This window comes from Lepidochelys kempii, chromosome 10 (genome assembly GCF_965140285.1).
Source record: "Lepidochelys kempii isolate rLepKem1 chromosome 10, rLepKem1.hap1, whole genome shotgun sequence".
Lineage (NCBI taxonomy): Eukaryota > Metazoa > Chordata > Testudines > Cheloniidae > Lepidochelys > Lepidochelys kempii.
The window spans coordinates 43,927,608-43,949,281 of NC_136389.1; the positions used below are offsets into that span (position 1 = coordinate 43,927,608).

Below are 21,674 nucleotides of genomic sequence, written 5' to 3' on the forward strand. Positions count from 1 at the left end.
GCCTGTAGTTCCCAGGATCTTCCTTCTTCCCTTTTTTAAAGATTGGCACTACATTAGCCTTTTTCCAGTCATCCGGGACTTCCCCGGTTCGCCACGAGTTTTCAAAGATAATGGCCAGTGGCTCTGCAATCACAGCCGCCAATTCCTTCAGCACTCTCCCTGCGCCTTGACAAGCGAATATCAGTCCCAGTGTGGAATGAAACAGGAAGTGAGGGGGAGCTGTTTCATTACATTGCCAAAGAGCCCATGGGGGAGCAATTCTGTTCACCAATCCAGGGAAAGAAGGGGGAGCTCCCCTCATCCTGTCACTTTAACCCTTGCTTGGACCCTTGCTGAAGACACCATATCTTGATGCAAACAGTGCGTCTGGGTCTTGCCACGTCTCATGTCTAATGTTCAGGGGTAGATCATTCTGGCAGGTTGCAGCGGCTCCTACAAAAGCTGGATTCCTTCCACTACTGCTGCCAGTCCGTGTGGCTGTAGGCCAGGGCCCGGTATGGGATGGTGGTGGTGGGTGTGTTCTCCTAGCAGTGGATGAAGGGCAGGTATTTCTGCAGATTCTTGGTTCTCTCTGCTGCCTTTGAGCCCATTGACCAGGAAGTGGCATTGGCCAACTATAGACCCTAGCCAGGCAGGTGGAGTTGCTTGTGAGTGGCTCAGTTTATTTCTTCTTAATAAATCCTAGAGGGTGGCATTGTGCAAATGGCTCATCTGCTTTGAGGGAGTTCCCATGGGTTACCACGTGGTTTCCCAGTTTCTGTATGTTGTGGTGGTGCCTAGGGATCCCAGTCATAGACTATGGCCCTGTTGTGCTTGGCTCAGTACAAACCCAACACAAAAGACAGCCCCTGCCCTGCGGAATTGACTGTCTAAGTAGTGTCCTGATGTCACTCCTCTTGTGTGTGGGTTATTGTGTCCCGGTATCTTGCTGCACCCAGCTCTGTATTTCTGTCAGGTTTGACCCTGTCAGTGCAGTGGAGCAATCTGCTCGGTTGACAGACATTGGCACATGGGTAAGATGCAGCCCAGACAAAACTGAGAGCCTGCTTCTCAGGTCTTCAAGGGATTTAATCTAAGGAGTAAAATCTTTTTTGTTGTACAGCCTCAGGAGGTTTTCTCTGCACCAGATTCACTAAGAGAGCAGTGAGCTACTTGCACATAGTTCCATTTTAAACTTTGGAATTGCATAAATATGGTGCCAGGGTGCTAATGGGCCCAGCTGTGTGATCCAGAGACATGGCCAGCACCTTTCCACCTTTGCTGCTGCTCTTCAATTCTGCTTCAATTGTCACATAGTGCTTAAAAAGCCACCAAAAATATATTGCTCAGTGTATGTCCTGAAGAGTTTAATTTTCTTGATTAATTGCCCATCACGTTGACCAATATTGTCTCACTGCATCCTTGTACTTCCCCGTGTCTCTGTAGCCAGCTCTCATCTCTAGTATGGGCTTGTCTACACATAGCCACTGTAGCGCTTAGTGAAGACACTGCTTAGATTGCTCTGCCCTGAGGAATTTACAATGTAGCTATAACAACATAAGCTTGCAGTGTAGACCAAGCTTACAACTGTCAGTTCTTTAAGGCAGGGCCCGTCTTTTTGTTCTGTGTTTGCACAGCGCCCAGCACGATGGGGTTCTGGTCTGTGTCTCCTACGCACTATGGAAATATAAATAATAAATACTATTCATTAATAATGGAGGAAGATAAAGTGTTGGGCCAAACATTTGCTTCCTGGTTGGCTTGGTGTCTAAATTGTTTCAACACACGAATGTTCAGACAGTCCTCTTCTAGATGAACTAAATATTATGGGGAACTTGCTAGTGTAAGTGTGCACCATTGCTCTCTACTGGCTGAAATTGGAACTGCCCCACTGTGTCATAGACCCTGTACCTCTCACCGCAATTCTTCTTTAGCTCTAGTGGCAGGGCCCCAGGCTTCTGGAGCAGGAGGATCTGGGTGGGTCCCATTCAGGGGTAGACAGGGAAGCTGAATCTCTGTTTACAGGATGTTTCTTGATGTCTGTGTATCTGTCAGGTCACCAGGTAGCTTTTCTGACCACCTGACTGTCTTTTTAATTTCTAGACACCAAATAAATACAACTCGCAGTACCACAAGCTGTTCAAGGACATCCCCACAGAGGAGAGTGTCTTGAAAGGTGAGTGGTGGAGACAGTCTTGAGGGAGTAAAGAGACACCCAGGCCTCTGTACAGAACCTCGGTGCTGCACTGGTGTCAGACCAGCGGCCCTCCCCGTTCCACCAATGACCAGACAGCGGCTGAGACCAGAGGCTGAGGAAGGCGACAAATGCAGAACCCAACGGGGTTCCCATATACTATAGTGGATTAACACACAAGCTTTTGCATGCTGGAGACCACAGTCTTTGAGTCCCGGCTGGAGGTCAGGAGCCAAGGAGTTTGATCGTCGTAACCTAGGCTCTGTTGGGAGTTTGTCAACCTCGTGCCACGCACTTTAATTGTGAGGGACAGTGCTTAGCACAGTGGGATTGGTTCCTTACTTTTATGAACATCAGATGTCCCTGGAAAGAGAAAATCTCTGTCTGGATGCCCAGGCCACTGTAACTAGCAGCATCTCAGGGCAGGTGACTGGCAACGTGCTGGAGTCCCCAGGCACGGCATCAGCACAGGGCTCTGTGGGTTTTGCTGTGGGGCTGGATCCGAGGTCTGTGGGTTCCTCTCCCCTCCCCATGCTACCTCTGTGTGTGTGTGTGTGTGTGTGTGTGTGTTTTACAGTCTGCTCCTGTGCGCTCCAGAGAGACATCCTCATCCAGGGGCGGCTCTACATCTCCCCCAACTGGCTCTGCTTCTATGCAAAACTCTTCGGGAAGGACATCAAGGTAACACAGCACAGTTGCTCTCCACCACACTTCGCTTTGGGAAGAGGCCTGACGTCTGATCCCAAAACACCAGCGCCAGCATACAGCGGTGATCTCCCTTCCCCGTCACTGCCTAGCACTGACCTCTGTCCCATGTGGGCCTAATGAACCCTTATCTCATTCTGTCACATACGCCAGCAGCGCTGACTCAGAGAGAGATTTTATTGTTCTTAGGATTTATTGCTCTTAGACAGGAGCCCCTGCACCATTCCTTTCCCCCTGGCCCAGGTTCTATCTTAGCAGGATGCAATGCGACTCCTAGCGCCCAGTGAAGGGTTACTTTGACGGATGTTCTCCTAAGTGATGCATTTTCCCTTCAGCCCTAAGCCGTTAAATAATGCTGTAGGGCCAAAATCAGCCCTCCATAAGCGGGGGGGGGATTTTCATGCACTGCTGGGGGAGCCATCTACGTATCTGGTAACCTCCGAGTCGTCTTAATAGAAATATTGTTTATTTGTGTTGCTTTTTTAATTCCACACTGCAATTATTTGTAGAGGCTCAAACTGTCAGTGCCTCAAGATCAAAGGCTCCTAGAGGATTCTGAAACAGATCTGAATCTTCCTTTCAACTCTCTGCTTGAGTTGTAATTTGACATTTTCCTATTAATGCTGTAGCTGACGGGTAGCTTTTTCGTGTGTAGGGTTTATGTTCTGTTTTTTTAAGAACTGACTTCCTTTAAAACCAGTGCTGAACCGCTGAATTATTTATACCAGCGGATAGTCCTATTTAAACAGATCTCTGATAGAAAGAATGCTAGTCAGCTCCCAAAGTTGAGCATGTTTCAGTGAAGTTATTCTGCTATGAAACCACATCCTGGTTTATTTTTAACTGTGCCCTTGAGTGCAAGGACTCTTATCTAGGTCCCTAGACAAAGATCTGCTCTGTAGGTATTGGACATTGGCCTCTTTTTGTGTTCATTATATTGAAAATGTATAAACTAAAAACCTTTTCAAACCAAGGTTAATACACAGAGTATGGTGATCCTGCTCGGTAAATATAAAGATGTCCCCAGCCAATGATTGCTACCCAGGTTACTATCATGTACAGGATGCAATTAGACATCTGTGTAATGGAGATTGGATCACCGTATTTCTAAAGAAATTCCACACAGAACTATGTTAAAAACCCATCACTAAGGTTGCAAAGTCAAGCATTCAGAAGTTAGGAAATGCGAGAACTAAGGTTTTCCATCACACACTGTTGTTTTCCCACAGCACCCATATCATTCAGTGCACTGGGTGCACAGAGCTCCGTTAACAGTTAGCTGTTTCGTATTATGTTTAATTCTCATTGGCCAGTGTGGGTATTGGCAGTCTACACTGAGGGGGTGGAGAAATACCCACAGCACTGAGTTTCAGAGCCTGTTTCAGCTGACTCGGGCTTGTGGGCTGCAGGGCCGTAAAATTGTAGTGTAGATGTTCAGGCTGGAGCCTCAGCTCTGACACCCTGCTCCCCTTGCAGATCTTTTATTGCAGCATAAATATACCCTGCATGACCCCATGCCTTACTGACTGCATAGTCTCCAGTTCCTGCATGGAACACAGAACTGCCAGCTCCCTCGTGGGCTTTTCTGTGGCGCTCGCTCCTCCCTGTTGGATCCCCATCTATAGTACGTGTGCGTTTACCTGGTGTTTGTTTTACATTTCAGGTGGTTATCCCGGTGGTCTCAGTTCAATTGATAAAAAAGCACAAAACGGCCCGGCTGCTGCCCAATGGGCTGGCTATCACCACCAATGCCAGCAGAAAGGTAACTGATTGGAGGTCTTATTTCTACTCAGCTGCTGTGCTGTGGTCTCATGTGTGAGTCTAATCCAACAGGAGGCCCCTAGGTGCTCCCCTGCATCTCACAGCTACCATTGTGATGTGACGGAGCATGCATGCTCTGCCCCACTCAGCCTCGGGGTAGCTGCTCTGTGTCACGTTGCTGAGATGACTGGCAACTCGTCTAGTATTCTAACCCCAAGTGTACATAGCCTCTCTCATTCCAGTCCATCCCCAAATGCTTAGCAAACATGGGCCCAATCGTGCACTTCATACTTAAGGGAAAACACCCATTAAAGGCAATGAGCATTGGTGTGAGTAAGGTATGAAGGATGGGCCTTAATTGGTGCAGCCACTTCTGTGGTGGAGCATGGCAGATGTTTAACTGCTTACAAAAACAACGAGGAGGTTTATGCCCGAATAAATCTGTTAGCCTTTAAGGTGCCATCGGACTCCTTGTTGTTTTTGTGGATACAGACTAACGGAGTTACCTCTCTGATACTTGGCACCATAACTGCTTACAGTAACACTGCACAATTTAGGCCAGGAAATGAAGAGAAGATTCGCATCCCTGACTGGAACCACAGGGGATGTGTGCGGAGGCAGAATGTCATTCGCATAGTGGAATTTGGCTAGGGCCTGAGGGCAGACACTACAGCTGGGAGAATCTTTGCTTTCAGTTCACCCCCTCTCCCCTGCCCGTGAACTATGTTTTGTTGTTGTGACGAACACAAAGTGAAACCCAGCTGAACCTGGTTACCTTCCTCTTGGCTTCCAGGCAACCCCATTAGCCCAACACCCAAGAGAAACGGGGAGACTTATCCAGGTTTGTCCCCAGCGTCTTGTGTTATGTGAGTTTTGTTCAGATCTAGCTAATGCTCCTTCTGCAAAGGATCCCATGGAATATTAAAGAGCGCAGATGATGAGGCCCTTGGTACGATGTCTCCTCTCAGCTGGCCCCTTGGCAGCCGTGGCCCCATGCTGGGATTTTGAAACACTGCTGAACTGAAGGGACAAGCACCATGTCCTATGCCCCAGCACTGCTTTAGCCAGCTCTTCCCCACGGCTTCCAAAGGCCCAAACCAGCACAACTTGAGAGCAGAGTTGTGCAAATGATTGACCTTTCAGTCCGGTGGCTGAATCGAAACAGTTAACAATGCTGGGGGTTGAACAGAACATTTTGCTTTCAAGTTTATCCTTTTCAAAATCAAACTGAAGTAAAATTCAAACCAAGCAATTGTTTTGAATTGAAAAATTGAAACCTTACGATGTTTTTAAATTTGATTTTGGGGTGGGGGTCTGGAAAGGATGGTGGAGAGCCATTGAACCAGGGGGATTCTTCTGCAGAACGGTTGAATCTGAACATTTAAAAAGAACGCTGTGTGCCAGCCCCTCTGGTTGTGAGTCCTTTCACACTGTCAAGTCTCTGTGTATTAGTCCTCTGAACTCGGCATCCTGAAATAATAACATCAAGAGGCATGTGACCTGCCCGCATGCTCAGCCAGTTCATCTGAACTTGTGAGCAGAATTCTCTAATGCTTCTGCTTAAATCCAGCCACTTCTCTTCTGAATGACCGATCAGATATAGCCTGCAGATGCTCTTGTCCTGGACACGGTATCCCATAGGGAATGGCAGCTGGAAGAGAATGGGAGGCTGAGACTTAAAAACCTGGTTTGGAATGTTAATGTGCTTCAAAAAATGAAATCCCCACTTAATCAGCAAACAAGTCGCTGTTTGTGCAAGGGATGCGGAGTGCAGAGGAGGACACATCTATAATAGAACAGACACTTTGAAGTGAGTGTTAGCTTCATCTGTAGCAAAACTCATCAGCTTGAAGGAACTTCTGGAGACAGCCAGCCTTCTGTACACCCCTCCTCCTAACACTAAAATGTGAGAGCAAAGCTAAGCAGCATGGAAAACAGCCCCTTGTTGGGAAATCCCAGCTTGGCAGTGACATCTTTAACAGTGGGAGATAAAAGACTTTAAGCTGGGCTCTCTGGGGGAAAATGGTATTGTCACTTACTTATTTTCCCACTGATTATGTGCACGCACCAGACACTTTTCCCCATCCATGCTCTGTTCTGCTGTGCAGTCGAGCAAACTTCGCAAGAACCCTGCTTTCTAAAAGGGTCGTGTAAATTTCCGTGCGCTGCTCTCTCACAGGAACAGGGCTCCTCACTTGGAGGGTAACCATGCAGAATACAAGCGGGTGGCCAGCGATGTGTCCTGCTGTTGATGGTAGGAAATAGTGAAGTAGATGGAACTCTTCCTATGCAGGCTGCAGTACTGCTAATGGCCCACACAACGCTGGGGCCTTGCGATGCTGGAGCCTCTGCCTTTGGGGAAAAATTTAACACCAAAACTCTGACTGTTCTGACCATAGGCGCCAACTCTGTGGGTGCTCCAGGGCTGGAGCACCCACGGAAAAAAATTAGCAGGTGCATAGCACCCACCGGCAGCCAGCTCCCCCCCTTACTCCCCATTCCCACCCACCTGCAGCCCCCGCTGATCAACTCCTCCCCCTCCCTCCCGATGCCTCCTGTACACCACAGAACAGCTGTTCAGCGGCATGCAGGAGGCGCTGGGAAGGAGGGGGAGGAGTGGGGATGAGGCGCGCTCAATGAAAAGGGCAGAACAGGGCGAGGGTGGAGTGAGGGTGGGAAGAGGCGGAGCAGAGGAAGGGCCTGGGAAAGAGGTGGATGGGGTCGGGGATGGGGGTAGAGCAGGGACGGGAAGAAGCGAGGCAAGAGTGGGAGTTTGGGAGAAGGGGTGGGGTGGGGTGGGGGGTGGGGTCTGGGGCTGAGTGGGGGTTGAGCACCTACAGGGAAAATTAGAAGCCCGCACTTGTGGTTCCAACTAATTAATTATCTCACTTTTCTCCTTGAGTTAGAGACCAGCCCCAGCGTCCTGGCTGGAGTCCCAGCTCTTACCTGTCTAATGTCCTCCCTAGTTGCAAGTGAAATAGTCATTCTTCATTTCCTTTCCTACATTATATTCAGTGCAATAAAGACAAATGCAAAGTACTTCACTTAGGAAGGAACAATCATTTGCACACATACAAAATGGGAAATGACTGCCTAGGAAGGAGTACTGCAGAAAGGAATCTGGAAGAAATAGCGGCTCACAAGCTAAATATGAGTCAACAGTGTAACACTGGTGCAAAAAAAGCAAACATCACTCTGGGATGTGTTAGGAGTGTTGTAAACAAGACACAAGAAGTAATTCTTCTACTCTGCACTGATCAGGCCTCAACTGGACTATTGTGTCCAGTTCTGGGCACCACATTTCAGGAAAGATGTGGATAAATTGGAGACAGTCCAGAGAAGAGAAACAAAAATGATTAAAGGTCTAGAAAACATGACCTATGAGAGAAGATTGAAAAAATTGGGTTTGTTTAGTCTGGAAAAGAGAAGACTGAGGGGGACACACTAACAGTTTTCAAGCACATAAAAGGTTGTTACAAGATGACGGAGAAAAATTGTTCTTCTTAACCTCTGAGGATAGGACAAGAAGCAATGGGCTTAAATCACAGCAAGGAAAAACTCCCTGTCAGGGTGGTTAAGCCCTGGAATAAATTGCTTAGGGAAGTTGTGGAATCTCCATCATTGACGATTTTTAAGAGCAGGTTAGACAAACACCTGTCATGGATGGTCTAGATAATACGTAGTCCTGCCATGAGTGCAGGGGACTGGATTAAAAGACCTCTCGAGGTCCCTTCCAGTTCAAATTCTATGATTAGTGAGTACTAGTACTGATAATCCAATATACCACCCCAGAGGTGGCTGCATTTTAGTGCTGGTTGAAGACACGCTCTCTAGAACCCATTAGAGTTGAGCACTTGCTGAAAGCCACTCTACAGTACATAGAAGCAAAGTCCTATGGGTCTTAAACCTTACATTTGCTTTGTTAGTGACCTGAAAGGTGGGTTTTTCAAGGTACCCACTGTTGGCCTAATTGCTCCCACTGAAGTCGGTGACAAAACTGCCTCTGGTGGGAGTGGGAGGAGAGTTTTGTCTCCCCTCTGGGAGTGGAATGTCGCTGGTCCTGGTGTTCTGCACGGAACCATAATGCCATTGCGGGTGGCTTTTCTGTTCGCAAAACGAGCTGTTGCCATGTCCATCAGCATGACGCTAAACTGAGTGTGCCACACGACAGGCTGCAGCACCAGCTCCTTGTAACCTGCCCCTGTGCATCTCAACAGAGCGCTTAGCGTGGTGGTGAGCATTTAAATGCTCACACTGTGAAACCGGAACCAGAACTCCAGTGTGCTCTTGGCTCTAACTGAGCATCCCAGCGGGGAGAGGAGCCTGTGTCTCCGGGCCGATGTCGTGTGTTGAACGGGGATCGCCTCTCACTGCTGCCTCTCTCTCTGTTTGTTTTCAGTACATCTTTGTGTCCTTGATCTCCCGAGACAGCGTGTACGATGTGCTGAGGAGAGTCTGCACGCACCTACAGGTACCCTTCTAGTTCATCACAAACCCAGTAGCTCCTGCCAGCTGGTTGGAGGGAGGCTGAGGTGTGTGCCCTGAGAGCACTGTGCTTGGACGGTGGCAGCACTGTTTCCGTTGCTCACATGCATTGTGTGACGTGTCCCCTCTCTGGGATGGTGGAAGGTTCTGCATTTTCCCTGTGTGTCCCCTGGGAACCGCTGTCCTGGACGCTGCTGCAGAGCGGACTCTGGAGGGTTTGCCTGACGGATCAAACATTGCAGCCTCATGTCTCAAAGTTGCATGGCTTTGTTTGTTCACCGGTCTGCGACTCCCCCGCCCAGTGGCGCAGATGCAGGCAGGGTGATCTGGACAACCACCGCCGGTGATGGAGGAGCAGCTCGAACGGGCACGGGAGCAAGAGCATCTTCCCCTGTGACTTTGTGCGACCCAGCTTCAAATGCCTGTTACTAATGGTTCCTGGATTAGCGATGAGAGAGGAGCATTGGGCTGTCCCTGCATGATAGGAACCAACGGATGCCCCCAACAGAGCCGTAGGGCTTAGATGCGTTGATAGTGCTGGAGGAGCTGTCTCAAATGCTGGACAGCGGGAGCAGAGGGGATGCCATGGTCCCCATTGGGGAGCATCATGGGCCAGCATCTGTGGCTGAGAGACTCCCCAGGGACAGGCCCTAAGGGAGGGACATGCGGGAGGCTGATCTACTGCCCTCTGCTGGCAAATGGCAGTACTGCCAAAGACAGGCATTCAGAAATCAGGGCCATAATAAATCCATGAGATTATCTCCACCTGGAAAGGCTTCCAGGACATCGGTCCCACGGCACAGGCCCCAGTGCCAGGCAGGCACTGCCCTCCCTGAATAGGGGGGGGAGCTGGCAGCACCCCTTTTCTGCAACCGTGCCTTGGAGCAAATGATCGTATCAAGCTGGGTCTATGCCCTAGCTATCAGTCAGCTCCTCGAACCTCCCCAAAGTTCTCCAGAATGCTCGTGTGGCTCCGACTATGCCTAGATACGGCCTAGGGTGAGAGAGCATGTTCCTGGCTGCTGAGGTTAGTTTCCTCTAGGTGGAATCTTCCGTTAGATCAACCAGCCCTCCCCAGCTACCTTAATTTAGATAGGCCCCATGCAGGGAATGCTAGTACCTCAATGTTTCCATTCATAATAAATGAGTCCAGGCCATTGGGGATAAACCTGCTGTTCAGATTCTCGTTCACAGTTCGGGGAGCAGAACGGCTGAGCTGTTCTTGCCCTTAACACAGACAAATCCCCTCTCCTATTAAGCCAGTGCCTACATAGATGGCTGCTGCGTAAACCTCTGTCTGAGTGCTGTGCGTTCTGCCGCAGTGCAGAGCTCACCAAATGTTTCATTCTTGGGCAGTCACTGAAGTGATTCCGCTGGAGAGTGGGATGATGTCTGAGCCAGATCATAGCCGTGGGCAGGATGTTCCAATAAGGCTTTTCCATCTGTCGCCCTCAAATAAACGAATACAGGAAACGTGACTTAACTCGGCCTCGGCACGTCTGTGGGGTCGGTCAGCAATATCGTACGGAGGAGGAAGCTGAGGTGTGGCAAGCCTAAGAGACTTGGGGTCATATGGGAATCTGTGGCAGCTGGGAATAAAAGCATCAGGCAGTCAGTCCTGCACTTCAGCAACAAGACCACCCTCCTTGGATCTAACACTGACATGAGCTTGCACTTCTCTGTGCCCGGTTCACCGTCTGTAAAATAGGGATCATGCATGGGGCGGGAGTGAGAATTTGTTAAAGTGCTTTGAAGATGGAAAGTTTTGTATGCTTAATATAAGGAAATACATGTGTCCGGGTAATTTGCCTCCTACCTGCACACACACACAGTAGTGCAGTGTTGCTACTGGACTTCTCAGTGGGAGTTAAATCACATATCCTAACTTGTGCTGTTAAACTGCCCATGGTTCTATACAGTGGTGGTGTAGCCATGTTGGTCCCAGCATATTAGACAGACAAGGTGATACCTTTTATTGCTATCATGCTGAGAGACGCAGCCTTTGGAGTAGACCGGAGGAAGAGCTCGAAAGCTTGTCTCTCTCACCAACAGCAGTTGGTCCAGTACACCCACCTTGTGTCTCTCTCATGTCATACACTGCATTTTATAAAGCACCCATTTGCCTTTCTTAACTTTAAAACATACTCACTTCTGGGGTTGGGTTTTAATTTTTTTTTATTCTTCTTTTGCAGGGGTGGGGGGGATAGGTTCAAACCCCACCTGGATGAACATTATGGATGCTGCATTTGCTTGAGCTGTCCGAGCCATCCTCTAACCTTGCCTTCACCGTCCCTAATTCAGTTTACACCTGGAGGTGAAGATGGTCTTTGTCAAGTGGCAGCTCACATTGTGGAAAATCCACTTGGCGGCTAATGTCATAACATTGGGATTGATCCTATTTCCATTGTCTTCTCCGGGAGCAGAATCTGGCCCGTGATACATAATTCACATGTCGCATCACAAGAGAGCCTGAATTTCTGCTGCCGCCAGTTACAGCAGTTTCTGGGTCACTGATAAATTAGGCTGAATCCAAGGGAATTTCTTTGCTCTAATGGTGTGCATGTGCATTATTTATAACCTCAGCATAAGAACACTGGCTCTGCCAGGATTTGTGTTCTTACACTCTCTTTACAGGGCTTTTAAATATTGGAATAAAAACCCTGGTACAAATTAGATCCTAGGGGAAATTTAAAAAAAAAAGTCTGAGGGGAAGAAATCCATCAGTCCTTAAGCTGGTGGTGAGGATAAACAGCCTCCAAAGAACCACCTTATTTTTGATGTCTTTATTCTGAGCCATCTGGGTGTGTAGTCTAATTCAGACATACACTTAATCCAGAAAAGTGCCTCTGGCATGTAACAGGCTGTAAGGAGCTAGGATCGTCCATGGACTTGCAGAGTTCTTCTGCTGATTCATCCTGACGGCCAAATTCGATGGAACCCAATAACTCTGCCTCAGGAGTTTTTGCTTCCCCCCCCAGACAGTGTTACCTGTTTTACAGGGAGGAGAAACTGAGGCACAGAGAGGGGAAATGACTTACCCAAAGCCTGGTCATGGGTCTGGCTCGCTGGGACTCAAAGCTGGGAGCTCCTGACATCCTCTCCAAGCCCAGACTGTTGCCAAAGTGTCTTTACATTATGTTGGTTTTGTTCAGTCTTGGAAATGAGAACAAACACTTGCATGCTGCTGACTCCTCATTCATCTCTTCTCCAGCCCAGTCTAGCCTGAGCACTCTGTCTCCATTGGAATAACCCATTGCCAGAAACCCTTCTCCAGAAGTCACATGTACAGGAGCGGCAACCCCTAAGGGTTTGCACATGGCAAGTTTGTCTGCAGGCAGTGTTCTTAACAGGCTCGCCAGCAGCTTTGGAACCCAGAGTTACTATAACTTTCTGCTGGGGGAGAGAGGGGCAGCGGAGTGTCCTAGTCAGGATGCTCCATTCAGTGCCTTCCAGCAGAGAAGTGGAGATCCCCTGGTGATGAGTCGGTAACATCTGCTCCTCCCTCTCTTCCAGGTTTCAAGTAAGAAGAGTTTGAGTTTGAAAGAATTCACAGACGAACCTGATTCTGTATCCCTGGTAAGAGCCATATTTGCAAACAAGGAATCAATAACAACAATAGAATATCACAGAATGCCCCTGGTAAAATGCCTCTGCAGTGACCATACGGGCACTAATGCTGCAGGCTGTGAAGCATCTGTTTGAAGTTTAATAAAATCCCCATGCACTTTGAACCTGCCAAAAGCAGCACTGGAGTGTGGTGAACACCAGCTCCTCTGCCTGCTTCCTCCCACAGCCAAAATCATGTTTAACGTTGGTTGTTAGGGAAGGTCATGGTTATGCTCCATTTTTTAGCATGGCCTGCAGGATCTTTTGACAGAATCCAGCGTGACTTGACAGAAATGGATATTAATGGTGTGAAGGGGATCATTTGGAAAACCTTGTGTTGATGCCTGAATTGAAGGCTCATGTTCAAGTGTCTAGTCCAGGTTAATAGACATAAAATCTGCTTGACATTCAAACAGCTTCTTCGTTGCTGGTTAGAGTGGAGATCTTCAAATTGAATAAAGCGGCCTGAGTCCTAAATACTCATAACGTGCGGGGAACATGATTAAATGAGCAAAAATCCCAATAGATTAAAAACTTCTTCTCTTCTTAAACTTTCTGTTCAACCATTTCACCAACGGATCAGACTCAAAGATCAGCTTTTATTTTTATTATTTGTATTTGCAGGGAAAATAACTCTACATGAAAATCCCAGCACACCAGAAAGCACAAAGATGTTGGCAGCAGTAGGGCTGGCTGGAAAATAAGAATTCCATTTTGTGACAAATTTTGTGGCTTCAAAATTTGACTTCATTCTGCATTGGAACAAAAACTGGAGCTTTTCAGATTTTTCATGGAAATAATGAGCGAGAGAGAGAGCGAGCAAATGAGAGCCACCCCATAATACCCCATAGCCTAGTGGCAAGGGCACTCCCCTGGGATGTCAGTGCTCTGCCCAGGATGCTATTGACTATTCTGGGGTGGTGGGTCTCTCTCTTTCACCTGGACCTGAAAAACCTTCCCAAAGAAAGTTTAGTTGCAACTGATCTTTTTCTGTGACATTTCCTTTCCACTAATTGGAATTTTCCAATGGAAAAAACATGGTGTTAAAAAATTCCCGACCAGCTCTGCCTTTAGGGCAGGTAACTGTGCTGCTCCCAGAGTGAAATCCCTATGGCAGCTGCACGGCTTGAGACCTTACAAGCACTGTTGGAACGTCCCAGTTGTTGCTGGTTGAACAGCAAGTGTCTTGTAGGAAATTGTCAAAGATGTGTCCCGAGTTTTGAAATAAATCAGTCTGGTCAAGACACGTTTTCACTGAGATGTATCAAGTTTTCGATACAGACACCTCCTGAGCCGTGGTGAGGAAAGTCGGAGAATGGTGGTAGAACACCCAGTAGTGTTCTAGGAAGACCAAAGGGCTTCCGATCTGTGTTACATTCGCGTGATGTTGATTAACTGCTGGAAGGACCTGGGGCTCAGCGAGCTGAGGGCTACAGCAGTACAAGCACAAGTTACTCCGATAAGGTGTGTGTACCACTTGGTGGTTGTACAGGTGTTTGTTTTAATCAGAGAGAGACTGACATACACGAACAATGCTGTTGGTATGCAAGTCACTGCAGAGGAAATGAGTCTCCAGCAGGGGTTAACTGGGGCTAGGACAACAGCTTTTAAGTGTTGGATTTTTTTGACCACTGGACTTCTCTTGTAATGGCCTGATTCTGAAGCTCGTGACCGCACGGTAGCTGTGTGCCCCAGAGAAGCTGTGTTTCTGCTTCTCTGTGTTGTGCAAGGAGCACTGAGATGCACCGGTCTCTCAGAAATCCTCGTTTTCTGCAGCTGCTGTCACACAAGGCTGCGTCACTTTCAGAAACAGCAGCTTCCGAAGTAAAGCTCTCACAGCCTTCATGAAATGGAGACCTGTCTCTCTGTGTGCACTGCGGGGGAATGGCTGCCCCGTGGAAGGGAGCAGTCAGATAATCTCTGCAGACTGCTAAAGGGGAAAGTATCCCATCTGCTCAGCCCAGGCTGGCGCCTTCCAAAGCCCTTCAGCTCCCCATCCTGCTGCAAAGTCTCTCTAGTGACCGGGAGAGTAAATGTCTGTCTATGGCCAGCTGAGTGCTCTAGCCCCTGGGGTCCCCACCTTAATGGGATCCTGTTGTAACAATGGGATGACTTTTCTCTCCTGGGGCCTTTTTTTAAAAAGCCTTGTCCCACAGTGAGGGCTCTGTGCCCTGAATGAGAAAACCTAGAGCCTTGGCTACTGTGATTCGTGGGCCCAAGCTGGCTCAGCTGTGTCTGCTTCATCCACTCAGAGCAGGATCCACGTACGTTTCCTTTCCATGCCTGCCCCTGTAGATGTAGCAAAGGGGACGTGCACTCTCGTTGCTGGCTGTGACAGTGTCAGGGAAGCCCTGGCGCGGTTGTCAGTGGCTCAAAATCCATTCTGAAAGCTGTTCCAGCATTGGGGTAGGTTTTCTCACCTGGATCTCAGGGAGGCAGCTCACTGAGGTGATCTAGCCAGTGTCTCTGTTCATGTGAGCAGACATTGCCCTGTTTCTGCTCACCTCTCCTTATGTTACATGGCCTGTCATGTGGTCTCATGCCACGCTGCAGAGGCCCTTTCAGTGATTAATAATCCTTTTGCAGCTCTTGTATTGGTTTTACAACTGTGTTGATAATCATCTTTTATCACGGCCAGTTATTTTCTACTTTGCCAAGTAACTGGTTATTATCTGTTAACCATTTCCCTAATGCACCATAAAGTGCTCAGAGTTTCCAGGAGTCAGGCCTCCCATGAGGGACAGCTGCTCTGGCCTATAGATAACGTTAATGGTGAGTGTGAACAAGGCAAGATTATGGGTAATAACATAGGAACTGCTGGTTAAAAGGTCCTATTGTAGCTGAAGCCCTTAACAGCCCGAGTGAAGCTACCTGCCTCCAACAAGGATCTGTAAGACCAATTGCACGCTTAGTATTTGCAATGCACCTTCTTGTGTGCCACAGAGATGCTTTGCTCCCCAGGCTGGAATTCCCAGAGCACAAATCCCACCTTGTTTTCTAGCCTGGGATTTGAAGTAGAGCAGCACATCCAGCAGAGCTTCCAGGGAGGCTGGGGGTTAAGGCGCCAACTTGAAGAAGCTGGCAGCATCTTACCTGAGACCATATTCTATGTTATGCTTTAGGGACAGCATATTTAGGGACAGCATATGTATTGTTGGCAGCTGGCCGGAAGTTCAGGTCGTGTAGTGCTGCTGAGCGTGAGGAATCCATCCTGACAGCTTTCTCCGCAACCCATTGTGGACATGGTTTCTGGGAATCACTCAGTGCTCATGTGTGAGTGCTTTGCACCAAGATGCCTCTCGTGTAGATCCTTCGAGTGGGGCTTTTGCTCCCTGGCCTAACGGAACAGCCGCCTCCTGCCATGGGGCAGGAAGGAAGGACTAACAGGAGCCGTGCTGGACTCTGCAGGGAGCACATCCAATCTCCAGGGCAGAGAGAAGCCCGGAGGCAGAGGACGATGAATCGGTGGGGTAGGAAGAGGAGTCTCCAGAGAAGACCCCTCGTTTGAAGACAATGATTTGATTCATCCTCCTAGAACACACACCAGTGCAGGGGTTGGTTGGCTTATTGGAAGCTGACCAGTGACCTGACCAGTTCAGGAGGAGGTGGAGGAAAGGACAAGCTATCCCATGAGTCCCTCTCCCTGCGGATCAGTCTATAGCTCTAACTGCTTGGTGCAGTTGCTACTCCCCCTCCTCACTACTGTGTCAAGGGGAATGCAGCAGACCTCTTGTCTGAGGAGCTGTTGGCAGGGCTCTGAGCGTCCCTCTCACCTCTGGATCTCTGGCACATGGAAGAAGCATTTGTAAAACCCTAGCCTGGGCTGACTTCACCCACACAGCTGCGTGAGCTCTGTATTCTCCAGTCTCGGCACAGAAAGGGGAGCCGAGAGGGGCTGGAAAACAAGGGAGCAGGGCTTGTGGTGTTTCCAGTTGGCTGCTGGGGTGAGGCACGGGGGTAGCTGGGCTGACACAGGGCACACACCAGGACCCTGCCTCTACCCTCCAGGTGCCCAGGGCAGTCGGATTTATGCTCAGCGCAGCTTGCTGTGGCTCAGCACACATCCGCAGTGAGGCCTAGACACTCGCCCCTCCCCACAAACACTCGCGGGAGCTGATGACCAGGATGGGGAGAGCGGAGCAGAACAGCCTCGTGTCCAAACCCCATTGTGTGGCACCTCGGAGTGGCTGTCAACCGCTCCACGTCAGGACTGGACAGGGGCCAGTTTATTCCTAGCAAGGAGCGGCTGTGTGAACTCCCCATCTCCCAGCCAGCACACACCAGGCACTGCAAGGGCCCAATCCTGCCAGTGCTTCACCCACCACCCACCCACTGGGGCCCCTACGTGGTTCAGCACAGAGATGGCTCTTTGCCTCTCCCAGCCACTGCATGGGGCTCCTCAAACCCAAAGGGGGTGGAGAGCAGACTTCCCAAGGAGGAAGGGCTGCCCTCCACATCTGAGAGCTACCAACTGGAAACAACGCAAGACCAGCATAGTTTCTCTTGTTTTCCAGCAGTGTGAGATTTGAATCTCCTTTTAAATTTCTACTTCCAGAATTAAGGAAGTAAAAGCAGTATTTTTAAGTTGGCTAGTGAGCATGAGAACTGGGAAGTGTTTTAGTCAGGTCCCCTCCATAGCCCCCAAATAGCAGAAATCTGCGTGGGGTGAAGGGAGGCCCACCTCTCCAGATGCTGATAGGCTACTGCAGCTGTAGAATTAATGTAAGCAAACCAAGCAGAAGGTACAGATCAGCAGCGCAGCCACTTAGCCAAAGAAAAACACGACACATTGGTCTGATCGCTGACCCTCTGCAGTACTTCTGGTTCTTGCTCACCATTCAACGCTGTACACTCAGCCTGACGTCTCGGTACCTCAGCTCCCCAGAGAGGCCTCCATAGGCTCCAGCATAAGGCCGTGCATCTGCCAAGGAAGGATTCAAAGGCGCACACTCACTGCAGGCGACTGGCAGGCAAGATGCAGAGTGTAGAGTTTGCAGTTGTGAAAAAGGGGGTGTGCGCTGATTTGATTGCTTGCACCTTGGTAGTGCAAGGCTGGGGTAACATCTGAAAGGGACAAAGCGTTTAAACCCCAGCAAGAAATCTGGCTCAGGCTCTAGCATTGTTTGACTAGGAAGAGTTTTATAGTGAGCTCCAGAAATAAGTTGTGCAATATATAATTTATCTGTCAAAATATTTATAAAACAACTGCATCTGCCCAGGGCTGCTGTAGCGTAGCTAGGTTTGAAATCGCATAGGAGGGGGTGGTAGCAGTGCTACAAATTGTACATGCTGAAAGATTTTTAAATTCACTCTTTTGTTTATGCTTCGTGGAGGCTGTAGGGGAGATTTTTAATGCTGAGGGTAATTAACTGTTGGGCAACTTTACCAGGGATATGGCAGATTCTCCGTCACTTGGGAGTCTTTTAAAGCAAGATTGGCCGTGTGCCTGAAAGATAAGCCCAGTAACTTGCAGCCGAGCTAGAGCGTGGCGGCCGTGGGGCTGAGCTGTGAGGGTTTGTGCCTCTTGTATCTGACCTGGTTATTGCGCTAGGAACTGCAGCGCTACCTGGGCTATTGGAATGGTCCCGGTAGTGGCCTAGCCACCTCGTCCCCGAATAGTCGAGAGACAGGGCGGGTGGGGCAAGATCTTTTACTGGACCAGCGTCTCTTGGTGAGAGAGACAGAGCGGCTTTGAGCTACGCAGAGCTCTTCTTCGCACTGTTGTTTTAAAACCCTGTTTCTCTTATGCATTGCTGTGTCCCTGCTGTTAAGATGGAACAATGCTCGAAGAGAACTCTCTGGTCCCTGCATTCACCCCGTCACAGGGCGACATGCAGGTGCCACGCCCAGTCAGACCTGCTGAGCACTCAAGGCTGGGGAACAGGGCGCTGCAGTCCAAGACCCAGGCTGAGAGCGGGAAACGAGTGGGAGTCCACCCCAGGGAGGTGCAGGCACAAGGCTTGAGACTGCAGGGGTGTCCTGGGAGAGAGTCGAGGGGGGTCAGAAGTGCTGCTAGCCAGGATGGAGAGTGCAACAAGGTATCCTGGGTCAGGTTCTCTGGCCTGTGTTGTGCAGCAGGTCAGACCCGCTGATCAGAATGGTCCCTTCCTTCCATTAAGATTAATGGAGATCTGTCTAAACCCTGAGGTTGCTCTGAAAATCTCACCGAGTATTTCCACCATGGACCTGCTCTCCGAGCCCTGCCTGCTCTGGGAAGGACGCCCTCCTGCCCCCCACCATGGTGCTTTTCTATCCTGGCACGAATCCAGCTCCAACACTTGATAAAGAATCTGTATTGTGCTTCTAGTGTCTCTGAGGCTGCTAATCCAAGCAATGAGAATGTGACTGGTAGTGGCAGCCCAGGCAGGCCCTTGAGGGGGCCTCGCAGCTGTGCAGAACAGGCTGGAGACAGCTGCCCAGCAGATACGAGCCTCACAGAGTGAGAACCCTGGGCTTAGATCCTCTCCTAGAAACTGCTTCCTGTGTTGGATGGTCTGTGCTGGAGGCCCAGGCTCTCTCGGATGCCTGCCGGCAGTGGGGGTGGCGGTGTGTGGTGCTAATGTTCAGTGTCTTCCACAGGAGGTGATCGTCCCAGAAGTGAAGTGGAGGAAGGTTTCCCCAGCATCTCTCTCCCTATCTCTCCCAGATGCAGACTACCAGTGCATCCACCGAGCGTCCATCAGCAGCCTCAGCACCAAGGAGAGCTCTTTTAATTCCGAGGAGCCCCTGGTATCAGGTGAGGGATGCTGGGGACAGAGGGTTAGAGCTAGTAACCACCTCCGGCAGTGTATTTACGTTCACTGCTGTGATTGGCCTTTGGGGACGTTTCTCTGGCCATTGTGCTCCTTTTGACTGTTTGCTTGGCTTATTGCACTGAAAACATTTTACAGATGGGGAAATAGAGGCACAAGAGCGACGTCATTTGGTTAAGGACACAACGAATACAGATCAGCGCTGGGATTAAAACTCAGCATTCCTAGATCTCACAGCCCAATAGAGCAAACCTCTGCCAGGTGCTGCATAACTGAGAATGCATTCCTCTGGCTCCTGTGTAGCCCTGGTGCCCGTCTGTGGGTGGAGGACACGAAAACAGTGTCCAGGAGATGGGAGCACTGACCTCCAAGGAAGGAGAAAGTAGTATCTGCTGCCTCTTGTGTGAAGAAATGTCCCTTTGGGAATCCTGGCCATGTGATGGAGGAATATTCCCACTGGAGCTCTGGAGAGAGTGTATACAAAGGGTGTGCTCAGGTCAGAGTGGTTTCGTGGGCTCTGTGGAACGTAACTCTCATTCACCAACGGCGAAGGTGCATGTGGGGCTGCTGTGCATTACTCTGCAGCTGTATCCCCTGTGGAGCACTCAGGGAGAGGACCCCATGACCTCTCCCTAGATCAGGAGGCCTAGCCAAGACCACAGCTGAAGTGGACTGTCCAACAGAGCCGCCTCCTTGGGAGAGGAGATCCCTGTTTGAATACAACTCTTGCCCTGTACGTGTCTGAGGCAGAAAGAGCACAGAAAGCTGCCAGCAGATTTCTTTGCAGACTCCTCAGATCCAGCTCTGATGAGAGAAGAGAAATGCTGAGCCTGGGGCGTAATTAGCATGTCTAAGAGCTTAGCTCTGGTTGGATTGCCCTGTTGAAGACCTTGCTGTGGAAGCCGTGTTCCCCTTGACTGTGAGAGGGGTTTGGCCAGTCCGTCCTGAAATGTGGGTCAGGAAATCTACAGAAGGTGCCCAGACAGCCTTGCTTTTGAAAGGGATGTTTCTCTCCTTGATGTGCATGGCTGCCATGAGTCTTAGCAGGATTTGCCCTTTGGGAAGGTACCTTCGTGCCTGAACCGGGTAGCAAAGGATTAAAGGCATTTACTTTGTAAGTATCATTTTCCTCTCGAAGGAGATATGCCCAGCACAACTGAGCTCCCTCAGGTGATGTGGTGAGTATCGAACAGGTTCTTAGTATAATGGAATTGAAGCAGAGAAACTCATTTAAAGGGTGGGGGATTAGAAATGCATTTCCCTAGGGACAGAGCTGTAGTGAATGATCAGGAGTGCAGGGTATATCAGGGTTTTGTAGCTGTTCAAGGCTGGTTCAGAGAATTGAATAGGGTCCTTAAGCTGGATTAACCATCAATCTGTCAGTTTCGTTTAGGCGTGTCTTTGCTTTTGTTTCAGAAAGTGCAATAAACACAGAAGAGGAGGAATTGGAGGAGGAACCAAACTATGTAGCAGAGCTGAGACCGTCTGATTATCAGCTCTTGAAAATCTTCATTGTACTGTAAGCATGCAGTCAGCATACAGATAGCTACGTGGGACCAGAGTGGGGAACCAAGTGCACTGGCTGCAATCTTTTTCCCTAGGGCTCACTGGTCCAGTCACACCCAAGTTAATAGCAACTGAAAGTCGTTACCATCTGACAGTCCTGTAGTGGTCTGTGAGAGATCATGTGGGCTCAGTCGAGTACCTAGACAAAGATCCACCTCACAGTTGGCATCAGCAGCGGAGAAGGCCTGGGATTGAGCCACCTTCTCGGCAACACAGCCACGTTGGCAGTGGAGGGGGAGAGAAAACCAGCGAGGAAGCTTCCTCCACTGTTAAAAAGGGATTGCAGGCAGTGGTGGATTAGCCAATGGGGCCCAGAAAAATGGGCACACCCACTTCCCCCATCTGCCCGGCGCTCCTGCAAGGGAGCAAGGGAAGTCCCCATGCCCCAACCCCACTCCCTGGCAGGAGTGCCAGGAGGGGCAGGGGGGACTGCAGGTGGAAGGGGTGGGGAGAGGCCCCCACTTGCTCTGGCCCAGGGCCCCATAAAATCCTAGTTTGCCTCTGATTGCAGGCATTCTGTTCCACACTGCACACGACCATATCCATGTTCTTTGCTGCTCTCTATCATGCCCTACTGAAAAGCTCTGTAGCTCAGGTTGGGTTCGGATGCAGATCCTCGCAGGAAT

The 21,674-nt window shown here is 49.6% G+C and overlaps 1 protein-coding gene across 4 annotated transcripts in view; it reads left to right on the top strand.

The window, feature by feature from the left end:
- The window catches only part of GRAMD2A (GRAM domain containing 2A), an 81,735-nt gene that overhangs the window by 48,522 nt on the left and 11,539 nt on the right, over positions 1-21,674 (top strand). For 2 of the 4 annotated variants that reach the window (XR_012161218.2, XR_012161220.2), the window contains exons 1-6: positions 2,088-2,854; positions 4,542-4,640; positions 9,039-9,110; positions 12,638-12,700; positions 19,310-19,466; positions 20,899-21,001. Coding sequence is in view for 1 of the 4 variants with exons in the window: in XM_073363163.2 (XP_073219264.1) it covers positions 2,083-2,155; positions 2,751-2,854; positions 4,542-4,640; positions 9,039-9,110; positions 12,638-12,700; positions 19,310-19,466; positions 20,899-21,001 (671 nt within the window). In the remaining 3 variants the exon portion in view is untranslated. Of the gene's footprint in view, positions 1-2,082; positions 2,855-4,541; positions 4,641-9,038; positions 9,111-12,637; positions 12,701-19,309; positions 19,467-20,898; positions 21,002-21,674 lie in introns of those variants that run through there. The other 2 variants (XM_073363163.2, XR_012161219.2) reach the window with 2 other exon arrangements.